This window comes from Panthera tigris, chromosome C1 (genome assembly GCF_018350195.1).
Source record: "Panthera tigris isolate Pti1 chromosome C1, P.tigris_Pti1_mat1.1, whole genome shotgun sequence".
NCBI lineage: Eukaryota > Metazoa > Chordata > Mammalia > Carnivora > Felidae > Panthera > Panthera tigris.
Genome location: NC_056667.1, coordinates 36,176,069 through 36,201,358, shown reverse-complemented (window position 1 = coordinate 36,201,358; position 25,290 = coordinate 36,176,069). Strand labels below are relative to the sequence as shown.

The 25,290-nt window shown below is 39.9% G+C and overlaps 2 protein-coding genes across 4 annotated transcripts in view; one reads left to right on the top strand and one right to left on the bottom strand.

Annotated features, from left to right (window-relative positions):
- The window catches only part of MAST2 (microtubule associated serine/threonine kinase 2), a 206,949-nt gene that overhangs the window by 25,842 nt on the left and 155,817 nt on the right, over window positions 1–25,290 (bottom strand). For all 3 annotated transcript variants that reach the window (XM_042996974.1, XM_042996972.1, XM_042996973.1), the window contains 3 exons: window positions 7,576–7,651; window positions 3,111–3,189; window positions 1,202–1,356 (listed from right to left, as the gene is read on the bottom strand). In XM_042996974.1, the coding sequence (XP_042852908.1) occupies window positions 1,202–1,356; window positions 3,111–3,189; window positions 7,576–7,651 (310 nt within the window). The remainder of the gene's footprint in view (window positions 1–1,201; window positions 1,357–3,110; window positions 3,190–7,575; window positions 7,652–25,290) is intronic.
- Window positions 21,048–21,492, top strand: LOC102969543 (UPF0729 protein C18orf32 homolog). The gene has a single exon (XM_042996977.1). The coding sequence runs from the start codon at window positions 21,090–21,092 to the stop codon at window positions 21,372–21,374; it is 285 nt and encodes a 94-aa protein (XP_042852911.1). The 5' UTR covers window positions 21,048–21,089; the 3' UTR covers window positions 21,375–21,492.

The following is a 25,290-nucleotide window of genomic DNA, read 5'->3' as shown; positions in this document are numbered from 1 at the left end:
TGGGATCCACACTCCACAACCACTCATTTGTGTTTCTCATCCTCTACACTACAGTCCAGTGATCATCTTCATCAGTCTATGAATTCAAACCAGTCTTTATGGTATTGTTCGGCCCATTCCCCAGTACTCATAGCAGCAACATTACCTGAGGCGATTCTTCCTGGGAGGCCATGCTCCTCTGGGTCCCCACCCCGAACATATTAACCAATTTATTATTTCCCAGGGGCTCTGGAAAGCTGAACTCAGTCATTAAAGTCATGCCCATTTTAATTTCCACCCTCTTCCTTAATCTGGAATTATGGTGCAATTTTATCAGCTAATGCCAAAGAAAAGAGTGAATTAGTCTAAGGATTCACAGACAAATCAGCTGCTACGGTTTGTTTGGTTTGATAAGCCCAGCTGAATCAGGGAAATGAGTTAGATTCAGATGGGCATTTAATTCTGCTTCTGAAATTGGCTTCTTCCCTAAGTCAGCCACAAGTGTCTTCAACAGCAACTTTTGTAGCTGGCCTAGTTCATATACCCTGGGACGGTGGGTTCTGCAGCCAGGTAAATGTCAGAACAGATCATACTATTACTCTCCTCTTACTGAATGGAGCTTAAAGTATATTTCTACTGCTAACTACTTTTTTTAATGTTTACTATTTTTGAGAAAGGGAGAGACAGAGCACGAACGGGGGAGGGGCAGAGAATGAGGAGACACAGAATCTGAAGCAGGCTCCAGGCTCTGAGCTGTCAGCACAGAGGCTGACACGGGGCTCAAATTCATGAACCACGAGATCATGACCTGAGCTGAAGTTGGATGCTTAACTGACTGAGTCACCCAGGCAGCCCTCTATTGCTAACTACTTTCAAAGGGAAAAAGAGAGGGACCACTTGACAGCATCATCAGATATGCTTGAGCGTCACTGGACTTAACTCATTTGAGCTGTGCCAAGGTGCTGTGCCAGGGGTTGGCAAACTATGGCCCACAGACCAAATCTGGCCCACTGCCTGTTTTTGTAAATAAAGTTTACAGAATATCTGTGGGTGCTTTTGCACTACAACAGTAGAGTTAACTAGTTGCCACAGGGACTGTATGGCCTACAAAGCCTAAATTATTTACTATCTTGCCCTTTATAGAACATCTGCCAATTCCTATGCTGTGGAAACAGGCTGAGTTCCATTGGTCCTGGGGTAGCAGGCAGAGAGGACTCCTTACCTGAGGCTGCGAGAACGGGGCCGCATGGCTGGGGACTGCCGTCCCTCCTCATCTGGTACACTCTCTGTGCTGAAATGTTTCGTCAAAAAGTGCAGCTCATCAGCTGTAGGCTGGAAGGGCAACTGGTGAAGCTTTTCCTGTGAGGAACATGATGACTAAAGGGAAAAACATTAAAAAACAGCATTATAGGCATGTCTAAGTGCAGTCCAGGAACAGAGAGGACTTCCCAGTCAATGTGAACCCAAAGGTAACCAAAATCAGGCCTTCTTTGCTTTGTTCCTTTTAGTCTCCACTGTGTAGGATTCCCCTCTCTACTCCTTCAGAGCCTTTAGTCCTGAGGAAGCCAAGATACTAGGAGCTGACTTGAAAACAATTAAGAATTCCAAACATGGCCCAATGACTGAGATTCCAGACAAGGGCCCACTGCCAACCATAACAGACCTTTGAGGGAGCGAGCCGTGCTACGACAGGAATCCCACCAGATGCAGCAACTGCTGTGACAGCCCTATGCAGCACCAGAATCGGTGAAGTCCCCCTTTCCTGACAAGAGAGCAGGCAGATCTAACACCATTGGCTCAGTTTCCGTTCACCAACTGATGAAGAATCTGGGGTTCAAATATCTAAATCCATTTAGAGTCAAAGCTGCAGCACCACACTGAGGAAACTGTTGCCACAAGTAAGCCTCAACACCAAGTGAAAAATCAGAAATTTTTTTGAGCTACCAGCATAGGCTTCTGTCATGGAATGCTATCACATGAAGCTGTAAATAGCTAGTGGGAGGTCTCCACAGGGCTCTGTCTTGGCCACATTTTTGGAAATAGTTTGTATAGAAATTGCAAAAAGTATCTTCACCCAACTGCCACTAAGATGACATAAAATTGGTTTTTTAAAGTACCCCAATAAAATAAGCTGCAGCCATGGGTTGAGTCTATTAAAATTTATTGAACAGGTATATGTCATATATATCTTTATCTTGCCTTAGGTTAAAAAATCATCATCTGAGTAAAGGGTTATAGGGAAAGGGATATTTACCAGGCAGAGATCTAAAGCTTAACTGCTGCTAAAAGACCAGTGAGATCTTTGGATTAATTTATGAGAAATATCTAGGTCAAGGGAGGAAATGATACTCCTTTTACCTGCTTGGTATTCATGAATATCAAAACTGCCTAGGAAGACCTGAAGAATGGCAGAAGACATGGGGAATGGGTCATCCAGCCTGCTGCCCAATCCAGCCTGCAAAGCCTATAATACTTACTATTTGGCTCTTTACAGAAAAAGTTTGCCAACCTTGTCATCCTGGCTTCAATTAAAACTTGCTCAATGAGGAAGACTCATTTTACCGTCAATTGTGCACAGCAGCAATTATGACATCTGTTGTGTTTTAGGCTAAACCTTCTCTAAAAGAAATATAACTAGAAGTTTTAGAGACAGGCTTAGCTTTTTTTGCTGATATATATCAAACTTCAATATAAAATATCATCCTTCCCTTCTTTTTGAAAGGAAAAGGTGAAAGAGGAGAAGGATGGTCCACCAGGCCTTTGGGACATGGGAGGGTCTATCTGCTCTTGGTTGCAGGTCTAGAAATAAGTTGGGGGAAGATTCTTGCTTAGGATCCCCCATGTCTGGCAAAGCAAAAGTCCATCCTCAAGCCCTCCTCTAACTCAACTAGGAAAAATTGATGCCCAGAGAGCATGCTGGTTAGTTCTTTCCAAAGGTGTTTAATGTATTTGGCTATAGCTGTTAAGGGCCACCACTGCCCCACTGAGCCTCATCCCGAACAACCTGAGTTTGGCTTTGGCGGGAAAACTGAGAATCACTTTGCAGCACACTTTAAGGACAGGCAGCAATAATCTGTAGGGAAGTATTTCCTTGGGGTGACGGAGGTAGAGGCACAGATTTGGCTACTTACTGAGACAGTAGAGCTAGGAGTGTTGGTTCCATAGCCTGAAGAGGGCAAAGAGGCCAAAGACCAGCGCCGTCCATCAGTCCTATGTAAGATTAAGAATATTAGGCAGTTTCCACAGGACCCCACCCTGAGCCCTGGACCTGCCTGTCTTTCCATTAGCATTTTTTGGGCAGCTGGTTCACTGGTAGGCTCTTCTTGGTCTCTACACAGTACTGTTCGGTCTAGTACATGCTTTCACATTTCTCTCCCACATGGGGCCTATGGTTGTGTGTTTTCCACTGCAAAGACAAACATCTCTGACTAAAAAGAAGTCTGTGACTTTGAATAAGAACATCTGGTATATAATACTGCGGTTCTGAAATAAAAATCTTTATACTCTCAACCTATTTACTTTTAGAGAAGCAATGACAGAGGGCTCCAGCTAAAGGCATCACCACAAGGAGAGAACTGCCACTGAAATGCAGCTATTCCTTTTTCCGAGGACTCCATGTGAAAGGCTCTTTGATCTTCCCAGGCCACTGGGTTGATAAGGAAGAAGTGGATCACCATCTGTGTCTGAGTATGAATTAATCATTGGCAAACAGTCCAAGGTTACTTAAGATCCATTAAGGCCTATAAAACCAGTCTTTGAGAATGTTTGTAAAGAGTGACAGTAACCTCATGAAAGAAGAGTGAGGTGGCACAACCTTGGCTGTGTATAAGATTTTGGAGTGGGCTTCCTGCTGCTCTTGAGAGGATGCACCTCAAAGCTCTCATCACAGAGAACCACTTATCTGCTTTGCTGTGGAGGAGAAAGAGCAAGCAGGTATCTGGTTTGAAGCTTTTATTACATGGACAAGTGATTCTTTCCTGGACTATGGGATGTGCTGTTCGACAAGTGTTTTTTCTTATGAAGCCTGGGGGGATAGCCTGGTCTGGCTGAAGATGGAGAAAATTTCTTTGCTGCTCCCACAGAACCTTAGAACATTAGCAATGGAAGACGTTTAGAAGTTAAATACCCTCAATCTTTGAGAAAACACTAAGGTCCAGGAATTTGGGTGATTTAGTCCAGACTTCACAGTTAAGGGGAGTGGGGAGAAGCAGGGAGAGAAAGGAGAAAAAAGAGGACTCAATCTTGCCAGGTCTTTCCCTTTTGAAGCATTCCTCTCCACCCCCACCAATACTCAGCAGCTTTTCCTACTATATTCTGCAAGGGGACAGTCCAGGGTTCCATGCCACATGCACCTGATTCAAACTTCATGCCACCCAGGCAGCTAGTTCTGCTGGAACCTAGTCTCTGAGGCAAAGAAATGTCCAGGAGGCTGCATAACATGATGTTCTCTCTGACCTCTTTGTTGGGTCCCAAGAGCTCTACACAAGAAAGCAAGTCAGTTCCAGGAAAACAGAGCTCACCAAAGACAGTATTAGTCTAATTCAGCGAGGAATTTCCCAAACCCTTGTCAAATAGACTTTTTCACAGATCATTTTTCTTTCTTTAGATAGAAATGCAAACAAACTGCAGGGCAGCCATTTTCTGTAATCTGAAGAGCAAGGGCTACCACAGTCAGAAAGAAATGCCACTACAGGATGCCTCCATCTCCTCTGCCTGGTCATCTCATTCGGTGACTGAGGAAATTTGTGGGAATGAGGGTGACTTGTTCCTAGGCTCAGAAACTTGGAATTATTCAGCAATTCTTGCCTCTAAGTGTATGGGCTCTGAGCCTTGGTTCCAGCAGGGGGTTCCCTTAGGGCCTCTGTGCTAGATATGAAAGGCCAAATGTTCATACCCACAGTCAGAAAGACTCATCACAACCAGTTCTCACCAAGCACAACATCAAAAACCATATTGTCTGGCCATGCATAGCAGTTTCCCAGTCCCTCTCCCCATCAAGTCCACTATTACCTGTCTGCTCTGTGGCCATGGCTGTAGTGAAAAGACATATATTATAATGAGAATCATATGGAACCAGAGAGATTGATCTGTTTGACCCCTGGCACTGGGTCATGCTTGGCAGGGGCAAACTTTGTTTAGGAATGTGTGGAAGTTTGAAGTGAAATTGTAGGATTGATAGACCTATCCTTAGCATTTCATCAAATCTGTGTTTTGTGTGATAATGCAAACCCATGTGGTCCTACAAGGCTCAAGTCAGACCTTAGCAACCTAGCAAAAACAATTTCTGAGTACCCTGTTTGTAGGGTTGAAGTCCCCTTCTCCACCCCTACCAAAACCTAGCTGCTTTTCCTACTATGTCCTATTATGGGGACAGCCCAGAGTTCCATGTTCCATGCACATGACTCAAACTTTATGCCACCCAGCACAGAACTATTTGGATCTCAGTGGTAATACCAGGCCCAGAAATCCCCTAGCTGATCCTACTCCTAAAGCCCAGATAATGAAGCAGAGTCAAGGGCGCCAATGGAACATGTTATTCCTTCTGCCTAAAATGGTCTACACCCATATTCTCACTTTCAACATGCAGGCTCCTTCTTATCCTTCAGGTCTTACCTTGAAAGTCAGACCCCTTCAGAAAGGCCTTACATGACCACCCCGTATATATTCTTTAGCCCCATTCCCTTCCTATGCTTTCATGCAGCATCATGTTCTTTCCTCTCATGTTGCTTATCACAGTTTATAAATGTTTGCTTGTTCATTATTCTTCCCCATCACCCATTCAAACAATAAGAGCTGAGTGAGTACTTATTATACACCAGGAGACACCGCTTTCAACATACTAAGGCATCTCTATTAAAGATACTTTTATTTTGGTTGAGAAGAGATAGAAAACAAGCACATAAGAAAATATCAGGTATTGAAAAGTGCTTGTTTGAAAATAAAACTAGATGATATGATGGAAAATGAGCGGGCTCCTTTATATTGCATGGTTAGTGAAGGCTTCCTTGATAAATTGACATTTAAGATGAGAAATGAAAGACAAGAAAGAGTTAACAAAGTGAAGATCTGAGAAAACAGCATTCCTTGCAAAGGGAACAACAGGTGCACAGACTCTATTAAGTCTACTATGTTTCAAGCAAGTAGGCACTATGGTGTGGGTTTTTTTGTTTGTTTTTTATGGTTATTTTGTTACCACTACATAACTAGTTACCCAGCATAGTGCCTGGGGATACTGGATGCTCAGTAAATATTTACTGAATGAATGAGAAATGACTCAATACCACTTAAAGAGATTGGTCACAGATCTTGCTGTCTCAGCACAGATGTAATCTGAGGCTACAGTTCACACACAAGATAGGAAGTCTGGGGAAGAAACACTTTCCAACTGGACTAGGAAAACAAATGCATCAATCCAGCATATTACTATACTGGAAATGCTCCTAAATAGATGCCTGGGTAACTAATTTTAAGTTACACAAGGTAGGAGAGATCTGTCCACGGGACAAACTTAGATATTTGTTTTGAATAAGGCAACTGGGTCAGGAGGAGCACCCAAGTCAGCTATCCAATTTTTCCCAACCTATCCATGTCCTTTTCAGCTATAGAGAATCGTGGAGAGGAAAGGGGTGGATTTCTTCTGGGTCCTCATTTGAATGGTGAGTTAATGCTGTTTGGAAGAATGTGCTCTTTTTCTATTATCTCTTTTTAAAAAGGAGTCTAAGTATAGAAACTGCTCTGGCCTCAAGCTGCAAATATCATTCTGTGTCCACTAAAGGTTCCAAATCTGGAGCCATGATTTTTCTGGAGGACTTAATGCTAAATGCTGATTCTAACCAAAAATACTTTTAAAAATAAAAAATAAAACCAGAGAACATGAACTCTGCCAAGAAAGAATTTTAGAAAAATTTTGAAAAGTAAGGCTTTTTCCATTTTATATGGAGCCATGGTATGTAGTTTGGATGAACTCATCTCAATCAGCTCAGTACTTCTCAAGAGGCCCTGACAATGGGCTGGGCTGTCAGGATTGCTACCACTTCCAGGAATAAGTTTGTATCACTTCCAGAGGGTGAAATGCCAGGAGGAATATAAGCATGGCCTTTTAATGCAACAAATCTTTCTAAATTCAGGAGAGGATAAGTGAAGACTCTGTAATCTCTTTATCCCCCAGGAAAGATCCTTTCAGCTCCTCAGAATTAGCTGAGTAAGAGGAGTAAGAGTAAAACCTTGGGTCCCTCTGAGAGGAGAGGCCATTTTCTCATTGATCACACTAGGATAGCTCTCAGTCAAGAGTATAATGTTTCAGAACATATCCTCAGCAAACCAGAGACTTGTGTTCAGGTTTGTAAAAATAAATCCACACTTCTTATATCTACTTGTCCATTCAAACTAAATGCAACTACTAGGGCTTTTTAGAAAGCAAAACGTGAACAAGATGATTATGACGTGGGTGAGGAAAGCAGGGAAGGAATTTTGATGGCTGACTGCCCAGGTAACACACTTGAAAGGCAGTACCTCAAAGGAAGAAGTCAACATTTAACTGACATTCATCCAAATGCCACACGTGTTTGTCACAGAGGAGGTTTTCTATCAACTTACCTACGGGCAGGAACAAAGGAAAAGTGAGCAGGTGCATTTGGAGAGAAATTCCGGGGACTATCCAAAGGACTGTTACCTGTGGGTGGGAAAAGGAAAAGAAAGCGTATATGAGGTCTGTTTCTGAGGACTGTGACAACCTTTAGAGAAGAAATCTCCCCCTAGTATCGGCAATTAGCACTCACATAGTTGTGTTTTCAGGCTTACCATTAGTTTAATGATTCTCTCTTTGTAAAAGTCTGGTAGTCCAGAGGTTTCTTCCTTGTTCCCAAGTTGCCTGTAACCATCTATGTCTCTCAGGCATCCATTCTAGTTCCAGCGGCAACTTGTCAATTTCCTGCCCTCCTAGGAACACCTCAGGCTCCAATCTGCTTAGTTAAGTTACCCCAACTTTCCAAAGGCTTAAAGAACTCATTTGGTGCAGATGGCATGGCCAAATGCTCAAACATTTCTCAAAGGGCAACAGGACTCCTGGTCTAAAAGTCTCTTGCACATATATCTCCACACACTGCATCCAAGGCTAACCAAGAAAAATGCATGCTTAAGAGAAACTTAAGTTCTTTGGTGAGGACTTAGGATAGCAACATTCCTTAAAAAAGACCATACACAAGGGCCAAGTCTGTAAAGCATGCCCAACTTCCTCACAGTATAGGAATTAACTCCATTTTCCCTTATTAGTTTTCACATGTCCCCTGTAACTTGCTAACCTACAGACAGAAGGTTTGAACAAAACTATGGTTACCTTTGCACTAGTTACAACAGTTCTTGGACCTAAGACTGCCATACTTCTCTGGTCTAACTCCCACCTGGGGGGTTGTATTCAGAAGCTCCTAGATGGCAGAAGCTGTCAATGTGTCTCTATACAAAGGGCCATGTCAAACCAAGTACCATACTCCATTATGTGCTGACTACTCTGCCAATCTCTGTCTGCCTCCCACTTCTGTACTCACTTCCCCACACAGCACCTCTGCGACGATCATGTAAAGCCACTCTCAGGACACCTGGCTGGCTTAGTGGAGCAATGTGACTCTTGATCTCAGGGTTATGGATTTGGGCCCCACATTGGGTGTAGAGATTACTTAAAATATTTAGATGGCACAAAAACAGACACTCAGATCAATGGAACAGAATAGAGCACCCAGAAATGGACCCACAAATGTATAGCCAACTAATCTTTGACAAAGCAGCGAAGAATATCCAATGGAATAAAGACAGTCTCTTCAGCACGTGGTGCTGGGAAAACTGGACAGCAACATGCAGAAAAATGAATCTGGACCACTTTCTTACACCATACACAAAAATAAACTCAAAATGGATGAAAGACCTAATTTTAAGACAGGAAGCCATCAGAATCCTCAAGAAGAAAGGCAAAAACCTCTTTGATCTTGGCCGCAGCAACTTCTTACTCAACACATCTCCGGAGGCAAGGGAAACAAAAGTAAAAATGAACTACTGGGACCTCCTCAAAATAAAAAGCTTCTACACAATGAAGGAAACACTCAGCAAAACTAAAAGGCAACCAACAGAATGGGAGAAGATATTTGCAAACAACATATCAAATAAAGGGTTAGTATCTAAAATCTATAAAGAACTTATCAAACTCAACACCCAAAAACAAATAATCCAGTGAAGAAATGGGCAAAAGACATGAATAGACACTTCTCCAAAGAAGACATTTGATGGCCAACCGACACATGAAAAAATGCTCAACATCACTCATCATCAGTGAAATACAAATCAAAACCACAATGAGATACCACCTCACACCTATCAGAATGGCTAACATTAACAACTCAGGCAACAACAGATGTTGGTGAGGATGTGGATAGAGAGGATCTCTTTTGCACTGCTGGTGGGAATGCAAATTGGTGCAGCCACTCTGGAAATCAGTATGAAGTTTCCTCAAAAAATTAAAAATAGAACTGCCCTACAACCTGAAAGGGCGGGCCTACACTGGCCGACTCCATCTTGTTCTGTGTCCTTCACCTTGACCACACCTCCTCCCCTTGAGTACCCCCCCCCCCCCCCCCCCCCCCCCCCCCCCCCCCCCCCCCCCCCCCCCCCCCCCCCCCCCCGCCTAACAGGACTCGGACCCTTCCCCAGCCAATCAGCTGAGGCCACTCTCTCTCCCCAGCATCTCACCGCTGCGTTGGTGCAGGTAGGGGATTGAGCTCAAGCTAGCTCGAATAAAGGCTCTTTTGCTTCGGACTCAGCTCCCTAGTGGTCTTTGGGGACCACGAATTCTGGGCATAACAAACCCAGCAATTGCACTACTAGGTATTTATCCAAGGGATACAGGTATGCTGTTTCAAAGGGGGACATGCACCCCCATGTTTATAGCAGCACTGTCAACAATAGCCAAAGTATGTTAAAAGCCCAAATGTCCATCGGTGGATGAATGGATAAAGATGTGATATATATATACAATGGGGTATTACTTGGCAATCAAAAAAAAATGAAATCTTGCCATTTGCAACTACATGGATGGAACTGGAGGGTATTATGCTAAGTGAAATTAGTCAGAGAAAGACAAAAATCATATGACTTCACTCATAAGAGGATTTTAAGACAGAACAGATGAATACAAGGGAAGGGAAGCAAAAACATAAAAACAGGGATGGGGACAAAACATAAGAGACTCTTAAATATGGAGAACAAAGGGTTACTGTAGGGGTTGTAGGAGGAGGGATGGGCTAAATGGGTAAGGGGCATTAGGGAATCTACCCCTGAAATCACTGTTGCACTACATGCTAACTAAATTGGATGTAAATTAAAAAATAAATAAAATAAAATAAATCTAGAAAACAATTATAAAGTAAATAAAGGCACTCTCTATGGGAAAACTAATTAGAAAGAGGCATTTTCATGGGATTCCCATGCTCTGTGTCTAGGACTATCTCTTATGATCTATTCCTATCTCCTGGCTACCATGGGCTACCAGGATGTGAGAGAAATGATCTGCAGTAGTTGCTTCCTTAGCCAGGACTTAATAAGTGTCAGGCCTCCTCAGAATTATTGAAGCCTTTAAAAAAAAACAAAAAACCAAAAAAACAAATCTCTGTTCTTTTAAAATAGTGTCATCTCAAAAATTAACACGTTCAGTTTGATCCTTGAATGTAAAGCTAGATGCCCTTTGTTTGTTCCCCAAACTACTCAACTAAAGCCTCAAGAAATTCCTGAATATGGGTATCCTACAAACAATGACTGCCCTTCCAAGGAATACCTGTGGTGCTGGTTACACAGTAGGACAGAAAGAATCTTCCAGGTGCTAACAGTATTGTTAGGGATTCAAAACACACACACGTCAAAAATAACTAACACTAAGAGGAAAACAAATCCTGCAAATCCTCATCATCAACCACCATCATTATCAGAGTATGACTAAGCTATGAGACAACTTCAAGCAGCCTACTAATCCTCAAAGAAGAGAGTGAAGGATACAGAAAACACAGTTGAAAAAATAATGGCTAAAATTTTCCTAAATTTGATGACAAAAAAATTGCACAAACATATACAAATGTGAAATCCAAGGATTTCCAAGAACTCTAAGCATGAGAAAGAGGAAGAAAACTATACCAAAGCACATTATAATCAAATTGCTCAAAACTCATGATAAAAAGAAAATCTTAAAAACAGTTGGGTAGTGGGTGGTAAAGACGTGTTATATAGAAAGGAACAAAAAAGATAAGGATTATAGCATATTTCTTACTAAAATCAATGTAGGAATACAATGGAGCAATATCTTTGAATCATGGAAGGAAAAACAAACCCTAGGAACCTAGAATTCTATGCCCAGCTATCGTGTAATAAAGAATTTGGTGGCTTTTGTCCCCAGTTCCTGGGAGTGAGCCTTTAAAACCCTGGAATTTCCCAAGTGAGAGGAGTGTCTTTGTTATTCATGGTGGGGCCTGATAGTTTATGCAAATGAAATGACTCAGGATGGTGGCTGGCCAAACCAGAAAGACTAACCATGTGGTTAGAGGTTAAGCCATTTGTTATCAATTTGACTTCCAAGGAATGGAGGGGGAGCTAGAGACTGAGTTCAATCACATATTCAATGAGTCCATCAATCATACCTACATAATGAAACCCCAATAAACACTCTGGACACCAAAATTTGGTAAGTTTGCTGGCTAATAGTCTGCATATTGTTACATATCAATGTGCTGGGAGGGTGATGGATCCAGACTTCATAGGGAGAAGGCACTGAAAGCTTCACATGTGAGACCATCCCAGACCTCATTTTATGAATCTCTTGTGTGATGGTTCTGATTTATATCCTTTTTTCCCCCCTACCAATAACACTCTATTTGTAAGTACAGTCCTTTCCTGAGTTCTGTGAGTTGTTCTACTGAATGGCAAGAGGTACTGGGAACCTTTGAATTTATATCTGGTTGGTCAGAATTATGGGTGGCCTGGGAACTCCAAGCCTGCAGCTGGGTGTCTAAAGTAATGTCAATTTTGTGGAGGACTATGTCCACAACCTGTAAAATTTGGCTTAATTCTGGGTAGTTAAGAGTCATTGTAACAGTGAAAATATTTTTTAACAACAAGGTGAAATATCTTCTCAGATAAAAAAAAAAAAATCCTTAACAACAGACTGCACTACAAGTTTAAAAATGTTTTTAAGTCCTTTAGGAACAAATAAAATGATACCAGGTGGAAATATGGATCTATACAAAAGGATGAAGAGTGCTAAAAAGTTTACATGGGAATACATATAAGATTTTTTTATTATTTAAATCTCTTTAAAAAGTAATAAATGTTTAAACAAAAATAATAAGGTGGTGTGCGATTTATAACATACTAGAATAACAAGTTTGAAAACAACATAAAAGTTGAAAGAGGGAAAACGGAATAGTATTCTTATACTATATGTGAAGTGGTATAATAGAATGATAAGATATATACTATACACACTAATGCAACCACTAAGTAACAGAGTTATAGCTCATAAACCAATAAAGGATAAGTGGCATAAAAACCATCCAACCCCAAATAAAGCAAAAAAAGCAAAAGAAGAAAAACCAGATGGGACAATAGAAAACAAAGAGGAAGACGACAGATTTAAACCAAACCATATCAACAATAGTAAATGCAAATAGTCTAAAATCCCCAATTAAAAGGCAGAGATTGTCAGATTGGATTAAATGAAAGACTCTATTAAGGAAACTGAGTTCATATTAATAACCTTTGAAAGAAGAAAACATCAATCTCCGATATCTTACTGATAAATTCTACCAAACAGTTAAGGAAATCTTTCTCAATTGACTGAGCCACCCAGGCACCCCCATTCTTTTTTTTTTTTTTTTTAAGTTTATTTATTTTGAAAGAGAGAGAGAGAGTGTGTGTTAGGATGTCCTTGGAACCACAGTAGAGGTTCCAAGTAGAGGACGGCCATCTTGCCAGTGCAACCCAACGAAAAGCCCCTAGTAGTGTGCCAGAACGAATTGGAGGTCAACCAATCACCGAGCGACAGCACGACCTGACAAGAAAAAGGCCCACCCGGACTTAAACCTGGAACCGCAGCAGCTTAAAAACCCCACCCCACCACACCTGGGCGCGACTTCCCTGACTCCTCTCTCTCTCTCCCTGAGTCACGGAACCTCGCCTGAGACCTTAGTTCCCAAATAAAGCCTTTGCTAAAATTTTTAGCCTCTGACTCCTATCTTTACCCTGCCTTACACCTGACCCTAACAGAGAGCACACACACACAAGTGGGGGAGAGGTAGAGAGAAAGAGAGGGAGACAGAGAATCCCAAGTAGGCTCTGAGCCACCAGCACAGAGCCCGACACAGGGCTTGAACCCAGTGTGAGATCATGGCCTGAGCTGAGATCAAGAGTCAGATGCTTAACTGACCGAGCCACCCAGGCGCCCCTATATGCATACATTCCTAATGAAACTTCAGAAAATCAAATCCAACAATTATGAAAAGGGTAATACATTATGACCAGGTATATTTATTCCAGGAATACAAGTTAGTTAAAATAAGGAAAAATCAATCAATATAACCCACCATTATAATAGGCTGACAAAGAAAAACTATATGATCATCCCAATAGACACAGAAAAAGCACTTGATAAAAATCCAACAACCATTTTTTAACATTTATGTATATATGTATATATGCATAACCAGTGAGATCAGAAAGGAAATAAAATAATATCTATTCATACACAAAGTAACTGTCTAGAAAATCTGACAGAATCTATAATAAAATTACTTATATGAATTTAGCAAGGCTACAGGATACAAGGACAATATACAAAAATCTATTATATTTCTATTTGCTAGCTATAGCTAGCTATTTTTATAGCTATACTTTATGTAATCACAAAGTGAAAATAAAAACACTAGCATTTATTGCATAAAAACATGAATACTTAAGGATAAATGTGTCAAAAGGTGTACAAGAGCTATATAAAACACCGTTAAGAGAAAGGCATTAAGAGGTACAAACTTCCAGTTATAAATAAGTTATGGAGATGAAAAGTATAGCATAAGGAATATCATCAATTCTATAATAACGCTGTTTGGTGACAGATGGTGGCTTCAGTTATGGTGAGTGTTAATGTACAGAATTGTTGAGTCACTATGTTTTAAACCTGAAACTAATAAAACATTAATGCAACTATACTTCAATAATAAATTTTAAAAATAGATTTTAAATATTTTTTAAAATGGTAAGATAAATTAATGATGGCCTACATAAATGGAGAAATATGCCACATGTAAAAACATTCAATATTGTTAAGAAGTCAGTTCTTTTCCCTAATTGATCTACAGGTTCAGAACAACCCAATCAAAACCCCAGCTGCCTTTTTTTTTAATAGACTATTTTTTAGAGCCATTTTAGGTTCATAGTAAAATTGAGCAAAAGGCACAGGATTTTCCTAATGCCCCCTGCCCTCACTCATGCACCACCTTTTTCTATCAACTACCTTTTGGGTAAGCTGATTTTAAAATTCATAATGGAGGGGCACCTGGGTGGCTCATTTGGTTGAGAGGCCGACTCTTGATTTCAGTCCAATCATGATCCCAGCTCCAATCATGATCCCAGGGTCGTGGGATCAAGCCCTGCATCAGGCTCTGTGCTGAGCATGGAACCTGCTTAAGATTCCTCTCTCTTTCTCTCTCTCTGCCCCTCCCCCAATGTGTGCACATGCTCCCTCTCTCAAAAATAAATTAAAATAAATTAAAAATAAAATTCATATGAAGGGGCGCCTGGGTGGCTCAGTCAGTTGAGTAGCAGGTTGGCTCAGGTCAGGATCTCGCGGTTTGTGAGTTCGAGCCCCGCGTCGGGCTCTGTGCTGCCAGCTCAGAGCCTGCTTCCGATTCTGTGTCTCCCTCTCTCTCTGCCCCTCCCCTGCTCATGCTCTGTAACTCTCTCTCAATAATAAATACACGTTAGAAAACAATTTTTTTAAATAAAATTCATATGGAAATGCAAAGGACAAGTGGACAAAAAAACACACTGTATGATTCCATTTAGATAAAATTCTACAAAAGTCAAATTAATCTATAAGTGTTGAAAGCACACCAGTGGGTGCCTGGAGATGGGAAGAATTATAAAAGGACAGGAGGAAACTTTTGGACATAATGGATATTTTCACTATTTTGATTGTGGTGATGGTTTCATAGGAATATATATATATATATATATATATATCAAAATTTATCAAAAGGTATTCAAATAGGAAAAGAAGAAGCAAAACTTTCACTCTTTGCAGATGACAGGATACTCTATGTGGAAAACCCAAAAGACTCCACCAAAAAACTGCTAGAACTGATACATGAATTCAGCAGTCTCAGGATACAAAATCGATGTACAGAAATCTGTGGCCTTCCTATATACCAAAAACAAAGCAGCAGAAAGAGAAATTAAAGAATTGATCCCATTTACAATTGTACCCAAACCCATAAAATACCTAGGAACAAACTTAAAGAGGTGAAAGATCTATATGCTGAAAACTATAGAAAGTTTATGAAAGAAATTGAAGAAGACACAAAGAAATGGCAAAACATTCCATGTTCATGGATTGGAAGAAGAAATACTGTTAAAATGTTGATACTATCCAAAGAAATCTATATATCCAATGCAATCCCTATAAAAATAACACCAGCATTCTTCACAGAGCTAGAACAAACAATCCTAAAATTTGTAGGGAACCAGAAAAGACCCTGAATAGCCAAAGTAATGTTAAAAAAGAAAACCACAGCTGGAAGCATCATAATTCCAGACTTCAAGCTGTATGAAAAAGCTGTAATCAGGGGCGCCTGGGTGGCTCAGTCGGTTGAGTGTCTGACTTCAGCTCAGGTCATGATCTCGTGGTCTGTGAGTTCGAGCCCCGCGTCAGGCTGTGTGCTGACAGCTCAGAGCCTGGAGCCTGTTTCAGATTCTGTGTTTCCCTCTCTCTCTGCACCTCCCCCGCTCATGCTCTGTCTCTGTCAAAAATAAATAAACATTAAAAAAAAAAAAGCTGTAATCATTGGGGCACATGGGTGGCTCAGTCAGTTAAGCGTCCAACTTCAGCTCAAGTCATGATCTCGCGGTTCATGAGTTCAAGCCCCATGTCAGGCTCTGTGCTGACAGCTAGCTCAGAGCCTGGAGCCTGCTTTGGATGCTGTGTCTCCCTCTCTCTCTGCCCCTCCCCCACTCACACTCTCTCTCAAAAAAAAAATAATTTTAATTAAAAAAAAAAAAGCTGTAATCATCAAGACAGTATGGCACCCGGCACAAAAACATACACCCAGATCAATGGAACAGAATAGAGAACCCAGAAATGGACCCACAAACATATGGCCAACTAATCTTTGACAAAACAGGAAAGAATATCCAATGGAAAAAAGGACAGTCTCTTCAACAAATGGTATTGGGAAAACTGGACAGCAACATGTAGAAGGATGAACCTCGACCACTTTCTTATACCATACACAAAAATAAACTCAAAACAGATGAAAGACCTAAACATAAGACAGGAAACCATCAAAATTCTAGAGGAGAAAACAGGCAACAACCTCTTTGACCTTGGCCACAGCAACTTCTTACTAGACATGTTTCCAGAAGCAAGGGAAACAAAAGTAAAAATTAACTACTGGGACCTCATCGAGAGAAAAACCTGTGCAGTGAAGGAAACAATGAGCAAAACTAAAAGGCAACCTACAGAATGGGAAAAGATACTTGCAAATGACATAACAGATAAAGGGTTAGTATTCAAAATATATAAAGAACATATCAAACTCAACACCCAAAAAACAAACCAGTGAAGAAATGGGCAGAAGACATGAATAGACACTTTTCCAAAGAAGACTTCCAGATCGCTAACAGACACATGAAAAGACACTCAACATCACTCATAATAAGGGAAATACAAATTAAAACCACAATGAGATACCACCTTGCACCTGTCAGAATGGCTAAAATTAACAACTCAGGAAACAACAGATGCAGGCGAGGATGCAGAGAAAGGGGAAAAATGCAAACTGGTGCAACTACTCTGGAAAACAGTATTAAAAAAATTAAATTAAAAAATTTAAAATAGAACTCCCTACGACCCAGTAATTGCATTACTAGGTATTTATCCAAAGGGTACAAAAATGCTGATTCAAAGGGACACATGTACCTGAATGTTTACAGCAACACTATTGACAATAGCCAAATTATGGAAAGAGCCCAAATGATGTCCATCCATCAACTGATGAATGGATAAAGAAGATGTGTGTGTACACACACACACACACACACAGGAATATTACTCAGCAATCAAAAAGAATGAAATCTTGCCATTTGCAACAACGTAGATGGAACTAGAGTGTGTTATCCTATGCAAAATAAGACAGAGAAAGATAAATATCCTATAATTTCACTCACTTGTGGAATTTAAGAAACAAAACAGATGAACATAGGGGAAGAGAAGGAAAAATAAAAAAGAGAGAGGAAAACAAGCCATGAGAGACTCCTAAATACAGAGAACTGAGAGATGCTGGAGGGGTGTTGGGTAGGGGAATGGGCTAAATGGGTGATAAGCATTAAGGAGAGCACTACTGAGATGAGCAATGGATGTTATATGTAAGTGATGAATCACTAAATTCTATTCCTGATTCATTATTACACTATATGTTAACCAATTTGGATTTAAATAAAATTTTAAACATTTAAAAATTTATCAAATTATATACTTTAAAACAAAAACTTTGTAAGTTAAATTTTATTCATGGTACACAATTTTTTGCTCCTTTTATTGAGTCTAGTACAATTGAAGATGGTTCATATTTTTAGAAATTTTAGGTCTTTTTGCAATTTAGTTTTAAATTTATTTTGTGAGTTGGTTTTATTATAGATGAAAAATAAATGTCACAAAGATACGTAGCTCCCAATGGAATAAGTCCATTACTGGCTCTATTTATTAGATGGTGATACTTGTTTTTCAATTCCACCCAAAGGATGGTGAATTTCTATCTTCTTGTGGTAACAAGCAGTTTCTCTTGAAGATGAATAGAAACGTTTATGTTATTATATTTTTAACAAATAGGTTCAAAATCTATTAAACCTTTCATTTGGAAGAGGAGAAACATGTCATTTCCAATGTTTTTATGAGGTAGATTTACCTGTTTTAATAGGTGGCATCAGTTTGTCAACAAAATAACATACAGATAGGAACACATCCAAAAATTCATTTTTCAAAATACTCTTTCCATGGCACAAATTTCTTTCAAAATGCAGCTACTTTTTCACTCACTGTTTCATGTCACCTTCACCTTGAAGGGATAGACTAAGAATATCTGCCACTGTTGCCCACCCTCCATCCCCAATTCCTAGGCAGCATACTGCTAAAAACCACTTGTTAGCACAGAAAAGTTCACCAAATGTGGAGCACTTGACATTTTGTAAAAGAAAACTGCTACAACGTTTAGTTTGACCATTCTTTTAATTTGCCACAAGACAACCAGTAAATTTCCTTCTTACACAAACCATTTCAAAGGTTCCCTCCATATTGTATTACAAAGTTTTGTGAAAATGCATCTGTAAGAGAACAGGTGGTTGCCAGGGTCGGGGATGGAGATGGGTGAAATAGGTGAAGGGATTAACAGTACACTTATTCTGATGAGCACTGAGTAATGGATAGAATTGTTGAATCATATTGTATAGGTGAAACTAATATAATACTGTATGTCAACTATACTGGAATTAAAAACAGAGACTTAAGTAATAGCAAAAACTGGGGGGGGGGGAATGCACCTGTAAGCTGCAATATGTTACAATATGATCAAGGGAAATGATGACTGAGGGTATAGAGGGGCTCAACTCTGTTCATGGTATATTATGTACACTTTGTGACACAGGGTCTAATGTGGGTAGTACCATTGTCAATCCATATTAGTACTAGTAAAACCTGATTTAATTCTCAATTTTCATTGTAAAAAATAAGTAGAAGTTTTATTATTTTCCCCTCATGCCCAAATGGATTGTCTTTAGAGAACCACTTGGGAGAATGTTGCTATTCAAAAATTCTAGGTAGTAGAATGACAAGTACTAAGTGATACATTAGGAACAAAATGTCCAATTTCAAAATTTAGAATGAACTGAGGAGAAAAAAAAGGAGTTAGGGGTTTCTTCAAATAACTCAAATGAAAGGTGATTAGGGCCTCCATATGACCATAACAAAGTCAGAATATATTCACCCAGAATTAGTTTATTAAAGGCTTTCTCTCTCTCTCTCTCTCTCTCTCTCTCTCTCTCTCTCTTTTTTTTTTTAAGACAGCGAGAGACCACTAGAGGATGAGGGGCAGAGAGAGAGGGGGAGAGAGAGAATCCCAAACAGACTCTGTGCTGTCAGTGCAGAGCCCAACATGTTGTGAGCCCAATATCTCACAAACCATGAGCCAAAATCAAGAGCCAGAGGCTCAACCGATTGAGCCACCCAGGCATCCTGGCTTTTTCTAAGTCTTAAACTGAATATGTCCTCTGTTTCTCCTCTGTTGGCCTATTTCTAAATCGTTGATGGCATCTGTCATAACTAAAAGCACTGTATAGTTCATCTTTATTCCCGTGTCAATAAGGTAAATACTTGTTAATTTATCAGTTTTTAAGGTTTATGCATTTGTTCATTACAACTTTTTAGAGCTGGTTCACAAATCAACACTTTAATATCAGATATGGCCAACAAAGTAAGGAAATGGTTTGCAAGTTGTGGGGTAGTTGCCAGGACACAGCCAAAACCCCTTGCCTGTGTCTGTGATGGTAATGTCTCGCAAGAAAATTCTGTAGTTCAAAAGAAAATAATAATGGATTCCCAGTATCTGAAAGCTGACAAAATAATAAACAGATTGTAATAAGCATTCCTTCCAACTGGCCAGGCTCCAATAGACTTTTCAAAGATACTATTCTGACACTAACTGGGTGTACTGAAATTTAACCACACAGAGTTAGTGCAGATCTGACAGATAGGGCAAGGTCCTCAAGCCTGCCTCACTTCCTACACCAACTATAAATCTTCAGGGAAGGAAGGTGGCAAAGCCACCTGTACTGTAGACATACTGACTATAAATTCAGAGGTTTCCACAGCTCCCCCCTCCACATTCAATAATTCACTAAAACAAGTCACAGAACTCAGAAAGCGTTATATTTACTATTACAGTTTTATTATAAAGGATGCACAGGAGCAAGGTCAGGGAAGGAATGCAGAGCTCCTGTGCCCTCTCCTTATGTAATCAGGGTGTGTTGCCCTCCTGGCACATAAATTGTTCACCAACCAGAATGTTCTACTCTGAGCTTGCTATCTACAGTTTTTATTGTGGTCTCACTAAACAGATATAATTGATTAAATCATTGGCTGCACAACTGAACTAAATCTCCGGCTCCAATTCCCTCCCCAGGATGGCCCAAAGTTCTAAATTTCTAAACATGCAATTGGTCTTCCTTCCCGGTGACCAAGCCTCCATCTTGAAGCTACCTAAAGGGCCACCTTGAACTGCCCCATTAGCTAACAAAGACATTCCTATCATTCAGGATGTTCCAAGGTTTCTAGAAGCTCTGTACCAGGAACCTGAGATAAAGACCAGAGAAATTGTTTATTATACCACCAGATGCTATGGCCTAAAAAGTTTGTGCTACTTTTCCTAGGTTTTCTCTACTTCTGCAACATTCATTTTACCTTAAAAAGTCAAAATTACTAATATGATGGTTGTTAACAGAATAAAATCAACATTTGAATTGGTCTTGTTTTGAGAGAAAATTAAGATGTTAGAATGGAGATGGGTGTGGGGATGGGTTACAAACATGATGGGGTGTAAGGAGTGCACTTGTGATGAACACCAGGTGTTGTACAGAAGTGCTGAATCACTGTACTGTACATCTGAAACTACCATGACACTGTATGTTAACTGGAATTTAAATAAAAACTTTAAAAAATGGAACTATCCTACAATCTGGTAACTGCACTGCTAGGTATTTATACAAAGAATACAAAAATATGAATTCAAAGGGCTACGTGCACCCGATGCCTGATTTTTCACATGGACCTGGTGGCCACGGTGTGGGAATTCCAGCCTGGGAGGATGGTGTGCATCCCTTGCTGCGTCATGGTTCTGCTCTGGATCTACAAAGAATTCCTGGTGCCATACATATGCCCTCTGCTTTCCCCCTTTGTTAGTCACATGTGGCCTAGAAAAGCTCTTCTAAAATCCCATGATAAAAACAAAGGCAAAGCAGACTGCAAGGGTGCAGACATAAGTGGACTGCCAACAAAAGGACCAAAGGAAATCTCTGATAAAAATAAAGACTTAAAGGGATTGTTCTAAAGGATCTCACTGTTTTAAAAACGGACGTGATAATATGAAGCACCTTGCTTGCAATTGTCTCTGACCTTCTTCTGAGACTAGGATTTGGGATAGATAGTTTAGATACTTACCCGATACTAATCAGGAAATACATGATATTTATATTTAAAATGTGTTTAGTGGGGCGCCTGGGTGGCTCAGTAGGTTAAGCGTCCGACTTCAGCTCAGGTCATGATCTTGCAGTCCGTAAGTTCAAGCCCCATGTCAGGCTCTGTGCTGACAGCTCAGAGCCTGGAGCCTGCTTCTGATTCTGTGTCCCCCTCTCTCTCTCTGCCCCTCCCCCACTCGTGTTCTGTCTCTCTGTCTCTCTCAAAAATAAAAATAAACATTAAAAAAAAATAAAAATAAAATGTGTTCAGTTATATTTAATGATCTCATTCCTGTGTTCCTTTTTCATTAAGGTAGCTTTCATTTCTATTATTGCAGTTATGAATAAATAGAAGGTTTGTGCCAGTAGGCATTGCTACTAAATCAGTACTCAGAAATCCTTGGGCCTCTAGCTTTTGTTCAAGCTCTTTGAATTTGAGCAGAGTACAATGTTACCGTGAAATAGTGCAATGAGACTATGCAGTGAAAGGAAAAGGGGTTTGGGGGGATGCTAAGGACCTGAAACATAAAGATACACTTACTGTTCAATACAACAGAGAAGCTTACTCAGGAGAGTAGTAAATACTGCTTCTGGCTGTGAGGAAAATAGAAAAGACAGGAAAATAGGGGAAACACCTTTGAAAAATGTAATACTTTTAAATATCTAATGTACACTATAAAATTCTAATCCTGTTGCATTCTTTCTATTCTTACAAAGTATACCAAATATTCTGTTCAGTGGGGGGGAAAAAAAAAAGAAAGAAACAGCCTTAGTGTCCATCAACTGATGAATGAATAAAGAAGATGTCAGATACACACATACACACACAAACACACACACTGGAATATTACTTGGCCATAAAAAAGAACGAACTTTTGCCATCTGCAACAACATGGATGAGCTAGAGGGTATTATGCTAAGTGAAATAAGTGATAGACAAACACCATATGATTTCACTCATGTGGAATTTAAGAAACAAAACAAAGAGCAAGGGGTAAAAAAAAGAGACAGCGAGATGCAAACCAAGAAACAGGCTCTTAACTATAGAGAATGGATAGTTACCAGAAGGGAGGTGGGTGGGGGGATGGGTTAAATAGGGGATTAAGGGGTGCAATTGTTGCAATGAGTACTGAATGATGTATGGAAGTATTGAATCACTATATTGCATATGTGAAACTAGTATTACACTGTATGTTAACTAACTGGAACTTTTTGTTTTTTTAAAAAAGAGAGAGCATGAGCAGTAGAGAGAGAGAGAGACTGTGAAGCAGGCTCCAAGCCCAGTGCAGAGCCCAATGCAGGGCTTCATCTCAAGACCCGCAGATCATGACCTGAGTCAAAATCAAGAGTCGGATACTTAACTGACTGAGCCTCCCAGGTATCCCAGTAACTGGAATTTAAATAAAAACTTTACAAAATAAGAAAATTAAGATGTTAGAATGTTAACATTTTGAAGAAAATATTTAATTCTTTCATTAAAATTTTTTGTTTGTTTTTGACAGAGAGAGAGAGAGAGAGAGCGCGCGAGCATGTGCGCGCTCACTCAAGTAGGGGAGGGGCAGAGAGAGACACACACAGAATCTGAAGCAGGCTCCAGGCTCTGAGCTGTCAGCACAGAGCCTCACACAGGGCTCAAACCCATGAACTATAAGATCATGACCCGAACCAAAGTCGGCTGCTTAACCAACTGAGCCACCCAGGTTACCCTAATTTAATTCTTAACAATCACATTATTGAGAAGAACTCTTTCATAAAAAGAGCCAGAAATGGATCAACAGGACAAAAAAAAAAAAAAAAAAAAAAAAATCTCGTCAGGACAGAAAGCCCAGTGGCCTACAAAGTAGGCTTTTTCAACTTTACCAAGCAGTTTAGCAGTCGGAGGAGGTAGTTCAAAGGCAAGTAGTCATCCATCCCAGAGAAACAAAGTTATAATGAAACATATAAACAGAACTGGGAACAGTCAGTTGACCTTGAACCAGTTCCTTCACTTACACAGTTTAACTAGTTATAAAGGAATGTAAGCATATAGCAAGCTCCTATGTAAATACCACCCAGGTTAACAATACCATCTTCCAAAATCCCTTTACATAATCTTTCCAAAGCCCCTCCCCTTTCTCAATACAGGTAAACATCACTGCCCTTACTTTTATGGCAATCATTTCTTTATAGATTTATCAACTAAGTATGCATCTCTAAATACTTGAGTTTTTTTCATACAGCTTAAAAAATTGAGAAATAATTAATACATTATAAAATCCAACCTTTTAAAGTGTACAGTTTAGTGGTTTTTAGTATATTCACAAAGTTGTACAACTATCACCACTATCTACTTCCAGCACATTTTTATCACTCAAAAAGGAAACTGTCCCTGTTAACAATCACTCATTCTCCTCTCCCATCAAGCCCCTGGGCAAACCACTAATTTACTTTCTGTTTCTATGGAATTGCCTATCCTGGACATTTCATAGAAATGGAATTATATAGAGGCGCCTGGGTGGCTCAGTCGGTTAAGCGTCTGACTTCGGCTCAGGTCATGATCTCACGGTCTGTGAGTTCGAGCCCTGCGTCGGGCTCTGTGCTGACAGCTCAGAGCCTGGAGCCGGGTTCAGATTTTGTGTCTCCCTCTCTCTCTGCCCCTCCCTTGTTCATGCTGTCTCTCTCTGTCTCAAAAATAAACATTAAAAAAAATAAAAAAAAAAAGAAATGGAATTATACAAGTAAGTGACATCTCATGTTCTACTTTGTCTATCTTTAAAACTTTATATGAAAAAAATGCCAAACTGTTTTTATAAAATGGTTCTACCAATTTATATTTCCACCAGTAGTGTTGTAGGATTACCATTGTTTCATATACTTATCTACACTTGGTTTTGTCACTTTAAGCCATTTTTGGTGGCCACATAATGGAGTCTCATTGCAATTTTATTTTGCATTTCCATGATTACTAAAGAGATTAAAGTATCTTTTCATGTATTTATTGGCCATTTCTATTGCTTTTGTTAACTAATTCCTGTTCAAGTCTCTTAGCTGTTTTTCAGTCATACTATTTTTTATTTTATTGATTTGCTGGAATTCTCTTAAGGCAAGCCCTTTGTCAGTTTTAAGCATCATAACATCTTCTTCCACTTTGTGGCTTGCTTTTTCACAGTATCATCATCTTTTTTTTTTTTTTAAGTTTATTTATTTTGAGAGAGAAAGAGAGAGCAGAGGAGGGGCAGAGAGAGAAAGAGAGAGAGAATATCCCAAGCAGGCCTCACACACAGTACAGAGCCCTATATGGGACTCCAACTCACGAACTGTGAGACCATGACATGAGCTGAAACCAAGAGTCAGATACTTACCTGACTGAGCCACCCAAGTGCCCCCACAATATCTTCTGATGACTACAAAGTCTTAATTTTAAGGTAGTCAAATGTACTATCCTTCTCCTTTATGTTCTTAAAAAATATTCCCTTTATGCTCTTTTAAGATATTCTCCCGCACACTTTCTAAAAGTTTAGTGTTTTGACTTTCACCATTTAAACCTACAATTTAATGTATATCAAATCATGTTGTATACTTTAAATAGCTTACAATTGTATTTACCAGTTATACCTTAATGAAACTGAGAAAAAAAAAATCTAAAATTCACCTGAATTGATTTCTGTGAAGAAAGAGTTAAATCTGGGGCACCTGGGTAGCTCAGTCAGTTAGCATCTGACTTCAGCTCAGATCATGATCTCACCAATCATAGGTTTGAGCCCCACATAGGGCTCTCTATTATCAGCAGAGACCCCGCTCTGGATCCTG